Source organism: Lepisosteus platostomus, chromosome 10, assembly GCF_059453375.1.
Source record: "Lepisosteus platostomus isolate fLepPlt1 chromosome 10, fLepPlt1.hap1, whole genome shotgun sequence".
Classification (NCBI taxonomy): Eukaryota; Metazoa; Chordata; class Actinopteri; order Semionotiformes; family Lepisosteidae; genus Lepisosteus; species Lepisosteus platostomus.
The window spans coordinates 5,234,930-5,256,988 of record NC_142620.1 but is presented as its reverse complement, the minus strand read 5'-3'; the positions used below and the strand labels follow the sequence as shown (position 1 = coordinate 5,256,988).

General features: G+C 42.2%; 1 protein-coding gene and 1 long non-coding RNA gene across 5 annotated transcripts in view; one reads left to right on the top strand and one right to left on the bottom strand.

The window, feature by feature from the left end:
* Positions 1-1,095: 1,095 nt before the first annotated feature.
* LOC148653089 (uncharacterized) lies at positions 1,096-2,181 on the bottom strand. The gene is made up of 2 exons (XR_015941591.1): positions 2,040-2,181; positions 1,096-1,410 (listed from the first exon to the last, which is right to left on the bottom strand). It is a non-coding gene; the product is annotated as an uncharacterized LOC148653089 (long non-coding RNA).
* Positions 2,182-2,439: 258 nt separating this feature from the next.
* akap6 (A-kinase anchoring protein 6) overlaps positions 2,440-22,059 on the top strand; it is a 127,642-nt gene continuing 108,022 nt past the window's right edge. The window contains exons 1-2 of one of the 4 annotated variants that reach the window (XM_088647624.1): positions 2,440-2,528; positions 3,740-4,078. Coding sequence is in view for 2 of the 4 variants with exons in the window: in XM_088647622.1 (XP_088503748.1) it covers positions 18,058-18,092 (35 nt within the window). In the remaining 2 variants the exon portion in view is untranslated. Of the gene's footprint in view, positions 2,529-3,739; positions 4,079-17,673; positions 17,919-18,002; positions 18,093-20,977; positions 21,076-22,059 lie in introns of those variants that run through there. The other 3 variants (XM_088647622.1, XM_088647623.1, XM_088647626.1) reach the window with 3 other exon arrangements.

The window sequence follows — 22,059 nt, the reverse complement described above, 5'->3', positions numbered from 1 at the left end:
GCACTTGCATACGCGAAGGCAGCAGTGATCACTTTCATTACTTAAAATCGTCTGCCTTCCTGTTTTCCACGAGCCCTCCTGATCGGCGCATTAACGACCGAATTGAACCTTCGTCCGAAAACTAGAGCAGGGATATAAAGCAAGACAGAAAATAATATCCACTTGCAAAAACATTTCGGCACATATTCCTCTTTTTGCAATAGTTATTGGAGTAAACGTGCCATCTACTGGCGTAAACTGAAAGAACAATCACAGCCGGTGCTCCTAGCACAGCATGAGTACGCGTTAAATGTGTTTTTTTTTTGGTTATTTGAATAATTAAACACGGAGTCAGGCACTTTGTCGTTATGAAGATAAACTACGCTTCCTTTTTTACTTCTGATGTAGCTTTACTCAACCTCACCCATTTTCAGATCAGGCCTGAAACAGTTCAATGATGTGAGGATTTAGCATGCCAAGCCGAAGATTGTTTTTTAAAAAAGGTACAATTGCTTCGATATTTTTTAAATTGTTATATTTGACTTATGCAGTTGCAAAACATTTGGGTTATAGGGAAGGATAATATATACTACACTACATTGCAATAATAGATTTGCTCTTAATTTGCTCAAAATGCTCATGTACACGTTTGTGGTGTGGCTGAAATTGGTATGTAGATTTATAGCCGTTCTATAGCTAGTGAATTAATTTTCCAAAATGATCTGATTCGGTCACAGAAATTTTAAACAAATCTCAGGCTTAATTATCAGCTTGAGAAAATGTCTTAGAGGCGCCATTGTGTCATCCACAAATGTGCTTTTTATAGACAGATAAATTATCCAACAGTTCTGCGGCTGGTGCGACCGGGCACTCGTTTCTTTCCACTGAATTTCAATATCTGAGCCAACTGACTCACATACCTTTCAGTGATACAGTCAATAGTGAACCATGATCAATCATAAAACATGATGTTAGATGTGTACACAGAAGGGAAAACAGCCACTTTATAAATCAAACGTTGCCTTTTTAAACAATAAAAAAGAGATTACGTAGTGCCATCTCGTGGATTTGTGCGAGAATAGCCTACAGGCTCAAAACACAATGCACGGAATAATATTAATAAAGACTCTGGATAAGACTGGCTTTAATTATTCCTATTGCAGTTGCTTACGGTACAAAGCAAGTCTATCCATTGTTTTTCAGTAGCTGTATTCTTCGTCGCACTTTTTAAAAATTCCCCCAGGAATACACGTTGTTTGCAAAGTAGAAGAACTGAAGTAAATCGAAGCGACGACAGCCAGAGGGCATAACTTTCCGTGTTGCCATCCTCGTCTAACCCGTCTTCTGCGGCTACATCTCGGTCCAAACAGCTGCCAGTGATGTAACTCGTCACTCCGAAGAGTCTCGTAAACCACCCACGTCACCTGGTACCTGGGAGAAACGACATTAAAAAAGTCACCTTTTCACTCTTTCACAAACCATGACCAGAGTGCTCTCTGCAGAAAATTGGGTTTATTATTTGCTGGTCTGGCTGCCCTGCATTCATCGTCGTTATCGGGCAAATAATGGGGCTCTGGTCAATTTAAAATGGCACCGACCGGACTGGACAAGGGGACACAGTCCCTGCTTTGGCTACTGGTGTCCCTAACAAAACAAGGACTGATGGACGCGAGGAAGGACCTCAGAGGAAGGATGACGTCGCCAAATGGGGCTCATCCACGGCGGGGCGCTGGCACTGCCGGGTTTCCCATGAGGCAGTGTGGGCGCAGAGCCTAGGGCCCACGGAGGAGGGAAACACTCGTGCCTGAGGAAAAACGAGCTGAAACAACACGCTTGCGATCGACTCTCGGTGCTCCAGATCAATAATCATGCGCTCTCTAGCGGCTGTTCCAGAAACAGCCGAAGTATCGGGGTGACGGGCGCTCGACTCGCTCCATTAATCACGTGGTTCGGCATCGCGGGCATTCCAATGAGAAATTGATTTCATGATTGAATAATTAAATAATTCGCTGACAGATACTGTGATATGTATGCAATACACTATAAATCCTATAACTCACCAGTCCAGTTGAATCACCTCACTTTCTTTGCAATCGTTCGCTGTCCAGAGGTGCGGCTTGTTCAGCAGATTTGGGCTCAAGATCTTATTATAGGATGAAATAATTCGCTGATGATTTTTCGGACCGGGGGTGTCGCCAACAGAAATTTGGGGGGGAGGAGCGATTTTCCGGGAGATTATGGATCACTTGCGGGAGTCAAGGAGGAGACGCTGATTCCTGGGAGACTCACGGAACTTCCGGGAGACTTGGGAGGTCTGGTATTAGCATAGTTTAAAGTGCATCATGTCAAGCAGTGTAATCCAGTTGGCGTTTACTCCTCTTTTTGCACGTCGCAGTGAAAGTGCCTAGGGCCTGCGGACACCAAAATCCACCCCTGAGCGCTGGAAGGGATTGTGCGCCGTGTACAGGGGCTCCGGTGGACATCCCTGTTCCCTGAGCTCCTGCTCCGCAGTTTCCCAGCCAGGACAGGGAAATGGACAAGAGCAAGCGGTGGGGCTCGAAGGGACTCCAGCCCCATCGTCCACTTGCGCTGATCGATAATGGACAATCACCTCATTCAGAAAGTTTTTATTGAATGTTAGCTCGATCATTTGTTAGAATGTTTACTTATTGTGAGATGTTTTCTTTGGAATAACGTCTGTTTTCATTAGAAACGTTATAATCTAATCAGAACTATGATAACTACTCTGTAAAATATTACATTGTGAATAAAATATAGTATAAACAGTCAAATAGTTACTAATTAATAAGTAAATAAAACATAGCTTAGTTAGATTTACACTACAGAAACGCTGTTTTCCCACCAGAGAGAATATTAGGAAATGTGTGTTAGGGGGTCAGCCTCATCCAACAGTACATTAGGTCTCGAAATGATCAGAAATAAGAGCCGCTTGGGTGCATGGGAGCAGGAGACACAAGGGTGTTTGAATCCCAGAGCACACAGGAGCCTGTTTCCCAAGCACTCCAAGCACACAGCGTCGCTGCAGTGGGGGGGCACTTGAGAGGTGCTTAAAGGGGACAAGATCCTGTCCCCCAGCTTCCCCCCAGAGAACAGCCACGATCCTAGGCTGCACGCTGAGCCATACCCTCCAGGACTTTAAAGGTTGTACAGGTTGTGTTAGGCAGCGCTTGTGTTGGGACTGAAAGACGGCCACAGTAGGAATAGGTTAGGACTGGACAGCTGACCTTCCCTAATTAAGCCAAAAATGAGGACGTACTCCAATGCTAAGCTATAATCTGGATCCCAGGCTAACAGATGAAGGTACAGCTCACTGAGGGTGGCGGACCTTGGACATCATGACAGGTCAAGGTTATGTCTTAATGCAAACCTGGAGTTTTGTAAGCATTTTTTACTGGGTAGGATCGACCAAGCTCCGGAGGGGACGCTGTAGAGCAACCACAGGAATATAAGGACAGCAGACCAGATTTATGGCATGTGCCTTTCACAGGTAAGAGAAAGACACTCTAAGCGATATTGAGATTTGCAGCAGTTTCTCACTCCATTCGTGAAAAGGATTAAGATTTAATATACAGTAAATGCAATCTGATATATAGTCAGGACTCCGAATGAAATCGGCTGTAATCACTAATTCCTGTCCTTTCTGCTCTGCCAGATCAAGTTATCTAACGCCTGGCGCTGGATGCTCTTTCTTGCCTGTTTGTCTTCCCTGCTCTCTAAACTGCCCTCCTTTGTTTTGAAGAGCCAACCGCCCTGTAGGCCCAGCCCAGCGGTTACTGAAAAGGCAGTCGGCACAGGAAAGCCCTTCTCCTCTCGCCTTCCTCTGTGCTCCCAGCCCCTCCCACCTGGGGCCTTGAACCTCACAGAGGGACCACCTTACCGCGAGCACCAATAGCGCTGCAGAATGGCAGCCGTATCCCATCTCGGTTTCCACGGCAACAGTGGTCTTTCCTATAATGAGCTGCATCATCCGGACTGATGTAACAGCAGCATGCAGTGGGTCAAGCCAGGCACCTCCTTGCATCTCTCCCTACAGATGTGCTGAAATCATCTAGGAAGAATGGAGTAGACGAGGGAAATGGTACGTACGTTTTATCTTGGTGGTTGTTTTTTCAGTGGTTTTCTTTGTAATAATCCTCTCTCAGTGTGGAGCTTTTTCTGGTGCCTTGTGTCAGTGTTGCCGTGAATGCTAATAACAGCAGTACAGCTTTTTGCTTTGTTAAAGGGTAAGCGGAGGTGGCCGTCGCATACATAAATACCTTCCGCAGACAGCGAGGTTGGGACAAAGGCCTAGAATTTGTCACAACTCTGAATGCCCTGCATTTAGGAATGCCATGTTTTTCTTTTTTGCTCTTTTGCTCGCGCAGGAGCAAGGCATAAGTCCTCAGTTCTGAGCACCGTACCGTCCACCCGCCTCAAATCCTGGCTTTGACTGTGCTGTACAGTGACCCGGTAGTGTGCGTACAGGAGGGGAGAGGTTCTGATCTCACGCGTGTGAGCTTTGATTATTCCTGTCCGCCGATGTCAGTAGCAGCGAGTTCTTTCTGCGTTGTTGGTTTTGAATCCCGCCGTGACCAGGAGCTGAACAGGACTCGTGGAAAACGAAGTGTAAAAGGCCAAACGGGGCACTCTGCTGGGGTGATGCTTCTAGTTTATGTCCCGGGGAAGTGCAGCAAGTTAATATTTTGGGGGATTTCTGTCAGGGCCCGTGAGCAGACCGTGTTTACACGATGGCTTATTTCTTGAATGTGTTGGGAGTGCAAACATGGGCATGAAACGAACCGTTATGCAGGAGCTGAGGAAGGCCCTGGCTCGAGCACATGATTAGCTCATTTGAGTATTGCTTTTGTACTTATTTGTTTCACTCTGGAAGTGCGTTGTCTTGCATTGTGTCACGGCCTGAATGGAGCGGTACCTTCGGTAGATGATTTGAAATGAGGTTCCAGTGGTATTTTATTCCGGCCGCGAGATCAGACGGCTTTGCTGCTCCTGGGCTGTTGCAGCTGAGCAGCTCGTGAGGCCAGTCTGTCAGGCTGATGAATGTGTTTTGTTAGGAGTCCCCGGCTGTGTGGGGGCACAGAACTGGGGCCCCTTTTGTGCTGGATTTAAAGACCCTGCTGAAGGAACACACTTGGCACACATTCTGTCTGGAGTGGCCTGATCAGCTGCTCCTCTGAGAGGCTGGCACAGTGCAGGCCGGCTCTTCAGGGAGTGGCTGCTGGAGGCAGGAAAACACCTTTGCTTTTGTCAAGATTCTCCGAGCTGATTTCCCAAATAATACAAAAGAACAACCCCAATAAAAAGGGTGCAAACATGAAGGTGGAGTAAAAAACAAACATGTGACTATTATGTTAATCAATAAATGCCATTGATACATTAATAAAACAACATAGAGAAATCTGTGTTTACAGGCCACAAATCCTCTTTATCTTTATGTTCAGTAATAAACATAAAGCTGTTAATTCCCCCTACATTTAAGACGATTGGGAACAAATTGTTATTTGCAACGTCAACCTGAGGGTGCATTTATACAGTAAGATATTTGATATACTGTAGCAATATGAGAGAAGTACCTTGCTGTGTGAACACAAGAATCCACAACCTTCCATACAATCCTTTATCATTCTCCGGGTCCAGAGCCCTGGTTTCTGCTCTATGCTGATGGCTTGTTGTTGTAGCCGTTTTCTGAAGGTTTTTTTTCTAATTTAAGTATGTTTTTGTTTGATTTTCAAAGGTATTGTGTCTGGCAGACACTCCTGTTTGTGTGAAAGGTGCTGAGTCAAGGTATGTGTCAGTCCTACTGACCAGTGGGTGACCGGTGGGCATGAAGAAGATGGGGAACGCCCATTCTTATCTCCAGATCTTGACTGGAGCAAAATGGGATTTATTGTTATGTTATGCAAGGAAAAAGGACATTAAGGCTCCATAAAACAGTGCACCTAGTGGCTATCAAATGTTTTCAGCCATATTAATTTTGTCATTTTTAATTTGTCAATTTTCAAAATAGCTGTTGAGCGAAACCCCTTCTGTGTTGTCTGTACATTACTTTCACCTTATTCTACTACACTACATGTTTAGAATGCGATACTCATTTGTACTGTAGCTCCTATAAAGACACATCATGTAGACCTACTGTAGATCCAATAGTTTTGCCTCTTCACAACACAACCTAACCAGGCAAGTATGTGAAGCTGCACAGACGTTCTGGGCACTGGGACACTGCACCAAATCACCAACAAAACGTCTTGCTCGAGTGGAATTAAACCAAAAATTACGTCTGTAACAGCACTTTCATCTAACAAAGTTATGTTAATGAAGACTGCTATGTCACCTACTTCTTACACAGTGAAATGAAATGAGGCAAATACCATACTGGTATAACTGGTGTGTTATAGGAGCATCACCAAGCCGGCTGGAGATGGCCTGTGAACTGGGGTCGTTTGTATGGTTTTCAGAGGCTTGAAGGAATAGCCTGGGCAGAGATGCACAGCAGAGAGCAGAGATAGGGTGCTTTTTGGCACAGCAAAGCAAGGTTTTAAAATGATTCAAATTTGGTTCCTGAAATGGCAAACCTTTCATAACATTGGGACACAGTCCTTGCTAAGATGACTCCCTGTCATCGGCGTGGCAAAATGAAGGCAGCTCCTGATGAGGACCCCTGCTGAGCGGGAAGAAAGGGAGGGCCGCCTGCCATGAATAATTGAGAGGCGCTCGGCGGCGGCTTGCACAGGGGACACTGAGCTTCAGGTGGGGCTGTGCCATGAGCTGAGACAGGCCGGGCCTCTGATGAAGCCCCCGGGGACACGGCCGCGAGCCGCCCTGCTGTCCTCCTGCAGAGCAGGACGTGTCAGCCCCAGCTCTGACAGGAATACAGATGCTGGCCCAGTGGCCGGAGCCCATCCCTGTCTGTCCGGCATACGGCAAGAGCATCTGCAGAAACACACACACAGACGCACGCACGCACGCACGCACACACACACACACATGCTTCTGGAAGATCCCCTCCTGTTGCCCAGGGTTAGAAATGTTTATGTTGGTTTAGTGATGTGAAAATCGATCCACCCTCCCCTTTCATTAAAAAATAAAAAAAAACATAAATAGAACATCACAGAAACATATAAGATAAATTCAGCGTGCAAGGGTTTCTGTGTTTTTTTGGTTTGTTCTCCTGAACAGGGAAGCAAAAGCGTATTTTTATGAAATATAGGTCAATCTCTGATTTTCCTCCCACAATCCATCATTCTCATAATGAAAGCAGTTTCTGATTTTAGTTTTACAGTCCGCTTTGCACTCCTGATCAATGTGCAGAATTCTTTGCTGTTCCATCCATGCAGAAGGAAAATACATCATGTGTGGAAATGATTGTTAAAATTGTGCATTATGATGTTTAATATCCAAAGCACCGGCACTCCTACTGCGGGGTTGAGCTCTTCTAAAAAGATTACGTGTGGTACATACATTTTCACAGCCCAATATCGCTTCTTTGCAGTGCTGTGTTTTTAAAATAGATTCTACAGAACCTTCGGCAATGTGTGAGCAGTGAAAAAAACACAGAAGCATTATGAAATCCTCAGCACGAAATGAGAAGGAATTGGAAGTGATACTACACTGAGAGTTTAAGAATGTCTGACAAATGTTTAAAGACAATTTCAAGATTTTCATATTTTCATTCAGGTGATTTATGCCTGTACTGTGTACAGTAGTATGAAAGTTGAGATGTGGTCAATTAATGATGCGCTTATGGACCTTACAGTAGGAATTGTCAGGAAGTGCCAAAATCCCCTCTTTTTCTGGAGAAAGGAGCATTTCCCTGATGTGTTGTGTGGAATGCAGTGCATAATCATATTGTACAGTTTTATAAGAACAAATTATTGTTTAATGAGTTACATGTGAACGGCACAGGAGCAATATCTAGGCTCCAAAGTGCACACCTGCATTGAGGAGGTGAAATACTGGGGGTTCCCTTCAGTCCTGGATTCCTTTACTGTTACTGTTACTCTTAATGCGAGTGCTTGTAATGATTCCTCTGTAATCACTATCATATACTGATTACTGATACATACACTATACTGTAGATGTATCAGATACCATGTTGGCCTGTTTAGTCACTTTCCAGTTCGTTGAAGATAATCATCCGTGACTGCAAGGCACAGCCAAAGGATGGGTGTAGCAACATCATTATTAACACGGCAGTTCTTATCATCTGTTCAGCCTCTTCTTCTGACTGGAACACATTTCACTTTATTTACATCGATAAAGGTTTAATATTTAGTTGGTATTTCTGTGTCATGATGGCATTCCCTAATTTCTTCAAAGAATAAAGTGAGCTTCAAAGTTTTTGATAAATGTGTACTGTATACACTGTGATCAGAAACAGTCTCAGCCAGTGGTACCGAGTAGATTGTCATTTGAACCTCCACTTCAGAAAATGTTTGACTTAAATTGTCAGTGGTATCCATGCTCCACAAGGTGAGACTCAGGGGCTGATTTTCATATACAACTAAGTTATATCAGTTGTTTGGATAGAGAGTTAAAATATTGATATCTTGGGAGATAAAGAGGATACTAAGTCGAAGCATGTTGATTATAAAGCCTTGGTTTTGTTGTCTGCAAGTGGTTTCAAAACAGAAGATTCAAGGTTGAAAACCACACTTCTCAACCAATAATTCATCCTGATATTGCTGTGTAATCTTCAGAACCAAACATGGTGTCTGTTCTGCACATGACCTCAGCCATTGTTCCCAGAAAATTATGAGCACAGTGAAATCAATTGGTCTGAGTCCAGCATGATCTGGGTGGCTTAGTCATCAGAAAGGCAGAGGAGTCAGATTACATGCTCTGCTAATGCAGGCTTCATAAAAACAGCCTCTATAAACCAAACCCTGTTTGAACGCTGGCAAGCCATAAAGATCCCGCCTGAGACTGATAAACAACCCACTATTCATTTCTCACCTCTTACAATATTCAATCTTTGGTCTGGACTGAGGTCTAAAATACAGATCAATGCATTTTCAGATAAAGAGTCAGTTCATTTTTTTTTATATCTTCCCTTGATAGGTGATGGTATTGGGGAGTGGTTGGGGCTCTGTGGTTATATGTGAAAGGTTACGGGTTCAGATCATAGATGGGGCTGTGGGCTTGAGCCAGGTACCTTTCTCAGGTTGCTCCATTACAGTGCCCTGTGAGTAGGTAGATGTAAGTCACTTTGTATAAAAGCACCAGCCAGCTAAACACATAACCACGTTACCTGTTTTCACTTTTCTGAGCTCCAAAAATATGCTAAAACACTAACTAAGGTATGTGTGAAAACACAATAAACATTTGCTAATGTGCTCTTCGATCATAAAGACTGCAATTAAATGATTGTGAATGCTATCTATTTAGTTAAAAGAGGTCACATCTCCAAAAACATGGCAGGTGTTGTTAAGTTTTTCGCATGTTACTGATAACTGTGTTAATTTATATCTTAAATTGCTGGAGATCACCTGCTTTTAGTACTTCTAATTATTGATTTCAGGACTCCCTATTTCTAGCCTACAAATATCCGACGTGCTCAGTCTTACAGTAATATATGGCTTCTTGGTGCAGCACAATGAATTATATGCTTGTGATTTGGACAGGCCCCTCGTGAATATAATGCTAGCATTGTTACTGTGCAGCATCAACTCATCTGATGATGTCATTGTTACATTATGCTGAAAGCTCAATGCTTAAATAAGCATTGATTTTGAGTTACCTTCTAATGATTATTACAAAGGGTTCATTTACACAGCTCTCATTACTGCTACTGTGTATCATAAACAATATATCTCAAGTAATGTTGCAGAAAGTGTCGTGGAACTCCTCTGCCACTGTGAACTGTTATTAAACTAATAATAAACTTAAGTCTAGGTCCAGGAATTCAGGAAATGTAACAATAACAAAGCAATGGAGCATGAGTTCATACAAATGAATGACAAAATGTTTGAATTCACCGCTGAATTTCAATAACATTGATACTTGTGATTTTTAATAAAAATAAAATGTAGTCAAAAGTTAGTCTCAAACTGATTTTTGTAAAGCTTTTTTGACTGCCTAAGTGAATCATTATTAAAAATCCTGTGTGGGCTCTTGTGGTGATGATACATTTCTGAAGTAGTTTTTTCCTGCTTTCAGTGACTTAATCTGAAAAATTGTTTTTTTTTAAATAAAAAAGTTTGGGTGTTATCTATCTATCTGTTATCTGTTTCTAATAAATCCTGAATTACATACCGTAGGATCAGAGCTGAGAGATATATTATTGTATTGTATAGATGTAGTGGGTGCATCAATGCTTGAGCCTGAGCAGAGATTTCTAGGCAGACCTCTCAGAGCATGATCTGACCAAACAAATACTCATATGTCCAGTTTTCACTTTTCTGAGCCCCTAAAATATGCTAAAACCCCAATTAAGGTATGTGTGAAAACACAATAAACACTGTCTTCAAGTGCTGCAGAGCTTTCATCACAAAGGCACGATGTGAGCTGCTATTTAAGAGCAATCAATTTGCTTCAATGTTAAAGATAGGAGAGACGGCCCGTTTCTTTCAAAGTTCTGGTTTCAACCAGGACAGTGCTGTTCTTCAGGCAGAGATGATGTAACCAGATTTGCTCCAAGCTATTTTTAAAATGTCATCAAATGTAGCTAATGGGATTGGAAACTTATTATTGACTTGTAGAGCAAAAAGACACCTTTTAATTAAGAAGGTGAGCATGAAGGTGCTGTAGGCGCATGTTTGTAAATTAGCCCTGCCTGTTCTGAGGCAATGATTTCAGAGCGTCCTGTTCTGTTAGTCAAGGGGCCGTGAAAGAGCTTGTTAGTTTTTCACTTAATAAAAAGAAATTTAAAAAAAGTGCAGCAATCAGGGGAATAAAGAAAACTACTCAAGTGATTAGATAAGTGGTAACGCTTAGCTTTCATTGTTATTTATGTTTTATCACATTTTCAAATGAAGAGTGTTCAAGAATTTCATCAATTTTTACATGTCCTATATTTCTGTAACATTAATGGTATCATGAAGGGTGGCACAGTGGTGAAGTGGTTAGCATTGCTGCCTGGCAATCACTGGGACCTGGGGTCCCACTCTGCACCCTATGCAGACGGTATCATCCAGAAGTGCTGTAAGTGTAATCGTACACAGGGAGGAGACGACAAGGAACTGGTGCTCGGGGGGGTGTGGCCATGGCGAACTAGTCCAAAGGGGAATCCAGAGCGAAGTGTAACGAACAGTTCTTTCCGGACCCTATGCGGACGACACAATCCGAAGAAGTGGGAAACACTAGGAAAAAGTCATGCAGGGATACGGGGCTGAAAACAGGGGGGCGTGTCCAAAGTGCGCTGGTGCACGGGGGAGGTGTGGCCGAGGCAAACAATCCAAAAGTAATCCATAGCGGGAATCCAAAAACACAAGAAAGTCCATAGCCAGGTGATCCATCCAAACAAGGAATTAAAAAAACACGAACCGGGTCAGAACCGGCGGACAAGGAACAGGAACAGAGGTTAAAACCTTAACGGGACCAGGCGCTTCCAGGTCCCGGACTCGCACGGTGCGGAAACCAGATGCAGAGCCAGGATGAGCGTCAGCGCCTGGCTTTTAAGGTGGGCTGGGAAAAGGGATCAGGTGCCCAGAATTAAGTCTGAAGTGAAAGAGCTGGAGCACCCTTAAGGAGGAGGGACTATAATCGTGACACGAAGTCCAGAAGTCCAGAGCCGGGTAATCCAAACGCGACGAGAACACGACACAGTTAAAAAACCGGAACGGGATCCGGTGCAGGGACGGGGAATAAAAGCAGGATCACGAGGCCAGGCGCTCGGAACCCCGGGCTCAGCTGGGTCAGGACGCCGATAGGAGGCCTGTGCCCCCAAGCCGTGGACGTAGGGTGACTTGGTGGTAGGCGGGCCTCTGCGCGTCCGTCTTCCAATGCAGAGCCGGGAGTAGCGAGTGCCCGGCTTGAATAAGGAGGGGCAGGTGCACGTAATCAATGAAATGTGAAAGAGCCGGAGCGCCCTTCAGAGGAGGGATTATAATCGTGACAGGGTGATATCTGCTCGGATTTTGTGTTCTCCCTGTAGTTCTCCCTGTATTCATGTGGGTGTTCCAGTTTCCTCCTGCAGTCCAAAAACATACAGGTCCTGTAGGTTAAGTGGCTTCTGGGAAAACTGGCCTTGACGTGAGTGAGTGGATGTGGCCCTGTGCTGGACTGGCGTCCCGTCCAGGGTGTATCCTGCCTTGGCCTTTTGCTTGCTCCCCTGCTGCACTGAATCAGACGGAGCGATTAGAAAGGGGACAGGAAGTGAAATAACAACAGCTATGGATTTCATTAATCACATGATCATTGTTAAATAAAATTGAAAATACCCGCAGTGATCAATGTATTCAATCTTAATAAAAACGATCATTTCCAGTGGCATCTGACCACAGATGGATACACTGTCAATATTGGAATTGTAGCACAGAACTGGTTAACATAGACTGGGGGTCAGAGGTCAGGAATGAGTTATTGATACGATCAATTTTGTGTGCATAAAGAAAGCCACGTGTGCAAAAAAACAGATTTTCTGAAAGCTACAATTTCTGTTTGCTGATTCAGTTAGATAACATCAGCATCTAGAGTTTATTTTTAAAATGCTGGGGAAGCATATGCTGGTAAACTAAATTGTGCAGAAAATGAAATGCACTGTGAGCCTTCACCATAGTTTAACTTGTGTTCTACTCACCTCTAGGAAAATATATCAGATTAAATTTCCTGTACATTAATGTGTCCAATCTACTCTGTATTAAACATTTTAAGATTAAGTCTTTTATTGCCTTTAAATACAAGTACACATTTTCAAATTGTTACATTTACAATTTGCCCAAGGTATTTCATATTAAAATATAAACTGCAATCACCATTGTGATTTTGGTCTTTACAATATTGCGACTAAAATCTCACGCAGTTTCATGCATTTCTGAGCTGGTTGCTTTTTATTTGAAGTTCTTTGGGTCAGCACGTGGGATGAACCCCTTGTGTAACAATAACAGGTTTCAGTAATTGCAGAGTTTTTATCATTTCAGCAGAAAAGCCAGCCTATCCCACATGACACTGAAACCCTGCTTGTTTGAGCTCAGTAATCCATGAAGTAAATTTTGGATTATTTGGATCCCACATCAGTGCAAAAAGAATTAAAGTCTATATGGTACCAAATGATAAAATAACAAATAATGGGTGAGTATAAGAAGTCATTTACAACAGATGGAGAGTTTTTTATTTTTGTTTTTGACAGAAAGGAACATGGAGCCTCCTTTGTTCTGCATAAAGGTGGGCTATGAATACAACACGCTTTTTAAGGCAGATGTACTGTGTGTTATTTTTTGTTTTTGATGGTGTCCCTTTTTGGGACATGAAATTTTACATTCTCTCCTCCCGGATGTTGCTCTCAGCCACTTGGTAGATCAATTACGTTCTGCACTTTTTTATTGGGAGCCATGCCTGTGATTGATAGGAGGCTCAATCAATACCAGAATATCTTACTGTGCCTTTAGTACAGGGGAAGGGGGAGATACAGCACTGTTATTGAGTAAGATCACCTGATACATGGTTAGAGTATTTTAAGGAAAGCTGGGATTAAAACATAGTATACATTTCTGTTTGTGCTTAAAATAAATATGTTTTCCTCTGTAAATCATGTCCTTTAGGTGCAGCTGTTTATATTAAAAAGTGTCTGTGCACTTGGTACGAGCCTTAACTGATAAGCGGATGCTGAACGATGATTCCAAGGCAGGATTTTTAATAAGATTCCTTTGAGATTCACTCAGTCCTGCAGCATTAAGTGTTAAATTATTTAAGTTGTGTAGCCTTGTGCCAGAAAAGGAAAAGGCCCAATTATGGAAAAATAAATGCAAATGTTTTTTTACTTTGTTGGGGAAGCAGTGTTTAATTTTCTTCAGTGATTAGAATTCAAAATGTGTTTAATAGTACAGTACTGTATGTGCTCTCTTCATTACCATATTGCCCAGGCTGAGTCATGACCTGTTGTTTACCTGTGAAGCGGTACGACCTAATGAAATGTCTTTCAAAACAGGTAGCCATGGCAGAAGAGGGGATCATTTTTGTACGATCTTATAGCGTTTAAAAGTAAACTTATCCCACCCCAAAAAACAAACATGCAAAGACAGTGCATTCACATGAGTGAACATGCCTCTTAACATCTAGAGACACCTTCATGGAGCTGTAGTCTGGAGGCAATTAATGGTGCCACAAAAAAAACTGACCCAGAAATGATGAACCAATGAATGATGAAACTGGAACAAATGACGCTTCAGAAAATGAATAAAACAGCCCTTGCACACCAAGCAAAGGGACACTTGTGTGAATGCTTTGTTTTAGTAATTGGAATGTGATATTTGAAAAGATTAATCTTTTACAGCACATGTTGTTCAATGATTATACGGATTAGTTAGCATTAATCCAGCCCATTCTAAAATACTTGGCAGCCGCTGTAGTTTATCAGAAGTTGATTCTGTTCTAATCAGCAGTAATACTGACTTTTGATGGTAGTGCTGTTACGTGTCTAAAGTGGCACTAGAGGCAGGTAGACTTCATGAAATGTACAAAATAAGAGATTTAATTCCCAGATGTGGCGTGCTAACACATACCATCATGTTATCGTTGCTTTGTAGAGAATAAATCTGAAATGAAGGCAGACTAACTCTCCCCCCCAAAAAAGAAATTATTCTCAAACTCTCATCAATCAGCTTCAGCTATAATGCTTCATTTTACCTACGTCTTGAGCATTAGTCATTAATAAACTGAAATGTTTACAAGCAGCACACACAACACAACCGAATGTGCTACCAGTTTCTCTTTAACTGGATGATGGATTAGCCTTTAAAATTAATATCTCCAGTCCAGTTTATAAGTGTTCATTTACAGCTTGTGAATATGGGGTGTTTGTGAGGAAGGAATTTATATGATGTCTAACACTGTTTGTGAAGTAGTTTGTTCAAGCATCAATGCTTTCTAACAGTGTGCCTCAGGAGAAGGTAAGGGATTACTGCATGTTAGTTTATATGCTTCCGAATACATTTCAGTCAGTGAGCACTTGAGTCTCATTTGGAGTCTCCTCAGGAAAGCACAGGAAATTCTCTTTCATGGCCCTACTCCTAATGACGATGTCATCAGTGCAGTGCCACAGGGACGGGTATTTGGTCAGCTGCTCTTTCTACTTTATCATCAATGATCTAGATTCTGGAATAATGAACTTGTCCTGTACAGCAATATGAATATCTTATTTGCCAACATCTATTCACAGTTTACAGGATTCATTTTGAACTTGGTGTGAAAAAACAGCTAATCTATACACTGTGGGGTTTCCCTAGAGGAAGAGAATGACCTTGATCAGCAGTGTGAGTGCCCTTGGACTGCCCAAATTAGCATGATAAACCAAATACAGGATTTGAGAATTATTCTTTCAATTGTAAACGAAGCAAACCCATATGCTTTGAACTTGTGTCCTGTCAGAATCTCATCTGAACATGTTGTCTGAATTCAATTCCTAAAGGGTTACTTGCAGGTGTCAGTGAGCCCTGCATTTCAAGACCATAATGGAATTCACAAAGTGATCTACACAGTGCTGCTTCTAAAAGTAGCACGAGAAACCATTAAGCTCCACACATAATTCAAGATACAGGAATTAAAATGTTCTGTAATTCGCCATTGCTTAATAATCAGTTTTCGGATTAAAAATATGGGATGCATATAAATAGACATCTTCATTTTGTTGTGAGTGCCAAGACGTAAAATGTAATAACCATACCACATGCTTTGCTGTGTCGGTTCAAGGATAGCATCTTTTTAAATTTCAGTGTGGCACAGGGAAATATTAATCTTGCATAAATATAAATATGTCCATAGAAATTCATTTTAGACTTAGACATGCAGTGACCTGCCCTAAGTGTAGTAACTTCATTTCTGTTATAGTTTTTAGTTGCTTTTATTTGTTACTGAACTTGGTAGTAAGTTTCGGGTTTAGTGTCCATTTATGCTGCATTCTCATTAAACTCAACTGATAATAGAACATTATCACATTTCTTTGCTGTCAGCATAATTTTACAGTGTTTTTAAGAATCACACTGAAATACCTGTTAAGTTCCATTGGACTAGACGGCTCCTGTTCCACAAACTTCCTTACAACTATAAAAAACAAACTTGGAAGGTTAATACTGAATAAAGCAAAAAATAAAAATTGCATTCAGCTTTAGGAACTGAATGCCTTATCTCATTTTAAACATTTTTATAACTGTTAAGATATATGCATTCCGGCCGCCTGAAACGACCTTTCCCTTTTTACTAATCATATTTAATTTTCTGTGTTGTTTTAACTGGAAGATTATTTGAAACTGGTTTCCTGCTTTCAGTGTTGTAATCATTACAGTATTTTTTTTTCTTGTGCAGAATAGGATACAATTCACATTTCCATGACTTATGCAGAGACAAAGGGGGCTGTGAAGTTCTTCTGCTGTTCTTGTTTGCCTGTGACTCCACTGGAACAGCTTTAGAAAAAATATCACACTTTATTTTTTATCTGTACAGCACCACAAAAAGTGCAAGTCTAATGAGCCTAAATATTGTAAACATTTCCTCTTAATTAGAGTCTTTATAAATGACAGAAACACACATAAGTCTCACTTTCGACACGTGCCTCCAAGTGTGAAAACAGCACTTTTGTGTGCACTTGGAAATGTGGTATTTCTGGATGGAGGAAAATAGAGCTTCAAATGGCACAAGGGTTTACTAATTAAAAAAAAACAGAACTAATTTTAGTAAAGACTGACTGCAGTTATTTGCCTAGTAGGATGACCATTCATTTAGGCAAAATTAAATAAAACTAAAGGTTTCTAGGTCTTCCCGGCTCATTATTGTTAATGATGCTCTGTCTGTTAGAGCAGATTAGAACTCATTAACATGTGCTTGGTCTATGCAGCACAGCCCTGGTGAAAACTGGCCTATTCTACAATCATTGTGCTTAATGAATCTGTGCTTCGGTGAACCGCATTTTTGTTTAGCCAGACTGGGGCCTTAAAGAGATCTCCTTAGTCATCGGCAATGAGGTCAGCCTCAACTGTATTTCCCTGCTCGGGGCGTAACTCGGAGAATGGGAATGAATAAGAGCCCGTCTGAAACAACTCAGCACCAAGATAAAACTATTTATCTCGACACAGAATAGGACAGCAGCTGACCTGATAATTATCTTAATGGGCCCCTCCATAGCGTGCATTATCGCTGTGAATTTATACCAGTTCATGTGTGACTTTTGCAGAGGTTTCTTTTGGGAACATGGTAAGAAAAAAAAATCCTAAACAATATTAAACATAATTTTTTGTTGGAATTCCCAGATGTGCCTTTCCATCTGTTCTTCCTGAAAGGTGCAGCTCATGAATTCAGTTCACCCCAGGTCTTCCCTGTGCACACAGAGATCTTGCCCTGTTTGGCTGTGTATAGTGCGTACAGCACATGTGTACTGCATCTTTCCCGTGAGCGGCTGCCATCTACAGAAGCACAGCAGCCTGCTTCAGTGCCCATTGGCCAGGGCCTCAGTGGCCTGCTCGTGAGTGGAGCAGGGGAGGGGGGAGGGGCCTGGCACGGCTCACAGGCGCACAAGTGGAGAGTGCTGCAGATTTTCACAGGCAGCAGGCAGGATCACAGACAGAGAGAAGTGGCTTCTGTCCGTCGTAGACCTGATGTATCGTCTGCTCCTGGTCCGCTCCTACATCTTTTGTCGCTTCTTATCAAATGGACATGTGGATTTAAGTGGCTTTAGACTGCAATTAATTTATTCCAGCCCCAGGATGTGTACTTTTACATCTGGGAACTGACAGCGAGTACCCTAAGACTGTATTGTGATATGGAGCTCCAGGCTGGTATGTGATTTTTTTTTTCCTGTAAAGCTATTAATTTGATTATGAATACTCTTACGAGAGTGGTTTTTTTTCTTTTTATGGCAGGAAAGTCTGTTGTCCGTGCCACTCCTTACATAAAGAACCCTGAGCTGCAGGTTGGATGCTGTGGCATCACAGCGCAGAAGGGATACTCAGGTAGTGGCGTCCCCCGAGCTGACGGGTCACGGACTGACAGCTTCCACAGGTCATTTAATGTCATCCAGGCGCAGGAGCTGGTGGAATTCACAGTAGTGGGCTAGGCACTGATAAAAAGCAATTCAACAGCTACTTTAATCACGAAACGTTAATGAATGGCCGTTTTTTCTATTTCTTCCAGCAACTGTTGTCAAGTGGTCATTTTCGTTTTAATGACTACAGTGAAAGCCCACCGCTACTGTAAATACAGAGCCCACCACTCACTGGAATTTTGTGCAGGTCTGTTGAGCCTGTTTTGCTCCCCTAGCTGTGGTGGGTGCAAATCCTTCAGAGGGGTCTGCCCCATCCCCCAGTAACTTCTATAACCTGGGAAAGAAACCTTCCCCCTCTTACAGCGAAGCTTGTGCCGTAGCAGATGTCAGTGAAGGTGGCAGAAACAGCACATCACTGTAGGAATCTACTTTTAAAACGAGTGTAATAGTGTTTTACGTAGTAAGCAAAGGTCATGCTTCATACACAGGAAGTGTCCAGGAAGGGCCAGCGGTTCAGAGCACAGCGCTGGCATGGGCGTATCATGCGTCAGATCGGCCAAGGGAGTCTCTGTGTGTGTTGGGCCCTGGACACAGAATCAAACTCCCGCGATGAGGAATCTCCGAACAGCAGCACTGTTTGCCATCCGTCGGGAAAGTGTGGACAAGATCACAGGAAGCAGCTCATCAGGGCTGGTCTTCCACTCCACCTCTATTTGAAAGTTTCATTTCATAGGCTCTGTAGAGCAGTCAGGAACAAAGCACATGTCTAGAATTTATACATCAGGTGGAAAGCATGACTGGTTTTGCAGCTTGTTCTTCAGTACCCGAGTCTGTGTTGTTACCAGTAATTGATCATGGTCAGTCATTTTTACCACCATTTGACCTATTAGGATTTCAGAGATTTCCATCGTGCTGTCCAACATTATGGCCTGTTCCTCACAAGGCTGCTGTACATTTTTCTGTGTGTGAGAAAGGAGGTATTTTTAGCAGTTGTCTAACGGTGGCACTGCCCTTGTGAGTCACGTGACTGTGGAAAGGGAACAAGTGTTACTTTTGTAGAGTCTCTGCAGAGTAGCTGAAGGTAGAGCAGTCAGGGACTAAACATGTCAAGTCCGTGGCTAAGGCACATGGCTCACATTTCAGATAAGCTTTTGCATGATGTAGAATACAGGCCAGGTGGTCACTGGCTCCTTCAGTGCCCTTGTATAATTATGAGGACAAGAAAACACCCACAGTGGTAATCAGACACTCCGCAGTGGCATGGAGAACTGATAATAAGCATGTCATGTACTCATTATGCTTTTAGAATTGTGAACTGCTCTTGGTTTGAAACAGTGCATGCCAAATGAGTTCCACAGACATCTACAGTACCATCGGGGCTTATTGGTTTATTTCTTTGCTTCATATGCTAATTCTGGCAAAGATCTGATGATTCACTGCCATGTCCTGAAAATATGATTCTTTAAAAATAGCATTTTTGTTTTCTTATTCTACTTACAAATAAAGCATTTTCAGATAATACTGGTGTTAACTGCATTCTAAGGTTATGCTGGGTTTTCTACTGGTTGGGGTGGAACATTCCTTTTGTTCACTTTTTAGGATAACACAAAAGAAAAACACCGCATATTTATTTAAAGGTCTGCCTCTCAGCTTCCTAGTGGTTTTCAACCCTGCTATTAAAAATTCAGACATAAGGAATAAAATCTTCCTTGAACTTTCTGCAGGGTTAACTTTGGTTTTGCCTTCTCTAAATAAATCAGGAGAATTCGACTCCTATACACGTTGAGCGTCATAACAGGATGCCAAGTCACCTAAATTACGTACAGTATCCCAGCACAGTCAAAACCTCTTAGTCCACAAGCAAGGCCATTCACCCGTCTTGTATGCTCATTATCTGTTGTGTAACGTGTTCAAAGATCAGATTAATGGAGCAGTTTTGAATAATTAATTTGTATGTTACCTTGTTGTGTTTACTTGATGCATGCTTTCACCTTCATTACTGAATCCATCACGTTTTTTCTCATAGCTCTTTCCTGCACATCTTATTCGTCCATTATGCTGTAGTGTATGTAATGTGATCCATGGAGGAGGGAGAGATTTCAGCCCTTACAGACACTAATAACATATTGCCTGGGCTTCACCATCTGCACAAAGTATGAGTGGCTCCAGCATGAGGCCGATCTTCAGAGCAAGATTATTATTTTTTTGCTTCAGACTTTGAAAGTCATCTCGGAATTCTCAGCCTAACGTCGGTTTTCATCAATAAATATTTTTGTTCTGTTTTTTTTTTTTTAGACAAGCACAAAAGGTTTTTGGAAGCAGATTTTCTAATAATGCCATCTAACAGGGTGGCTTGAAAGAATTTGTCGTCAGTGAAATTTGTGGATGGATGGAATTTTTGAGCCTGTTTCAGTTACTCTCGATGTTTGAAGAGGGCCCTCCGATGAGCAGTGTGCTTTATGTCGTAAACTATGGTGAGCCAGAGCCAACGGAGAGGTGTTAGGGATGCAGTGTTTAATGTTTGAAGCTCATTTTTGAAGGTTTGTAAGTTTTTCTTTCAGAATTCATACTGTGTGTAAAGCCTCCTGAAATGTCCTAACTAACAGTGCAGTTACACTGAGTCGTATTAATTGGTTACGCAGCAGAGTCTAGAAGTGTTTCACTGTGAAGGACAAACCCTGAGACACACCTACCTAAGTGTGCAGGAACAAGTAAAGGTTTATTCCATGCTGGATAGAGAAGAAAGAAAACACAACGTTTCCGCTGTGGAGCCTTCTTCTGTAAGCACCTGTAAAGGCTTACACCTGAAGAAGGCTCCACAGCCAAAACGTTGTGTTTTCTCTCTTCTCTTTTCAGCACAGGAATAAACCTTTACTTGTTCTTTTGCAGCCTACGCATGCTGACGCAGCTACCCACCTGAACCACTTCCACCTAAGTATGAATACATACAAGTAAGGAACATCCCTTTTCCTGGTGTTTTCATTTTTCACACATCCTGCTACTCTGTTAATGCCTTTTCAGTAGCCTTTGTTCTTTCCACCTGCTGCTGGAGTTCTGATATCCAAGCCAGCAAGGTCATAACTCGCTGAGCATGTTAAAGCCAGATCCGGTTTTCAAATCGTCCAGACGCTGATCGTCTCAATTCTGGTGTTTGTTCAAAGCTATGGAAATAGATGATCAAGGACCAAATAACGTATGAGCTCAGATTAAACAGGTACTTTGTTTTCTATCATGTGGAGTTTCATAAAGGCTGAACTGTCTCAGTGCACTGTTTGATACCTTTTCTCTGAAATATTTACACCTGCACATGTTCAAGAGAATGAAGAGAATCTCCGGAAGAATATATTTAAATAAAGTGCAAAGCTACAGCATTAATATTCCGTATGAAATTATAAAACAAAGTGTAATATAACTGTCTGCTTAACAGTAAGGAGCTTTGTGTGTTCCAAGAAAGCTGATGTTAGGTACAATGTGAGTCTCTGTGATAAAGGTGTCTGATTGTAGAGGACAGCAAAGGAGAACCAAAGGTCAGAGCAAACAGGAAATTTGAGGCCTTGAATGCGAGAAAGAGGAACCTTGTGCTTGATATGTAGCGTTGATTGCTTCCTCCTTAAAAGTGATCTGCCAGGAGTCTTAGATTTCTCTGTACAGTAAGGGCACACGTTGAGATACAGAGCCATTCACGCTGGGCAGATTAGCAAGGGGCTGCAGCCTGCAAGGTCTTCCTGCCCTGCAGCTCATTAACAGCTGTGGGATTTGCAGGCAACCCACAATTCTGGCTGTGAAATGATAACCTCTGATGGATGGCAGTGCGATTCGAGGGAATTAAAAATGAAACAGTAATTACAGCTGGGATAGCGCTGTTACTGGACAGGGTATTGTTTCTGCGTGTATCTGTATTTATTGCATTTATCTACTTCATTTCTCTACTCATT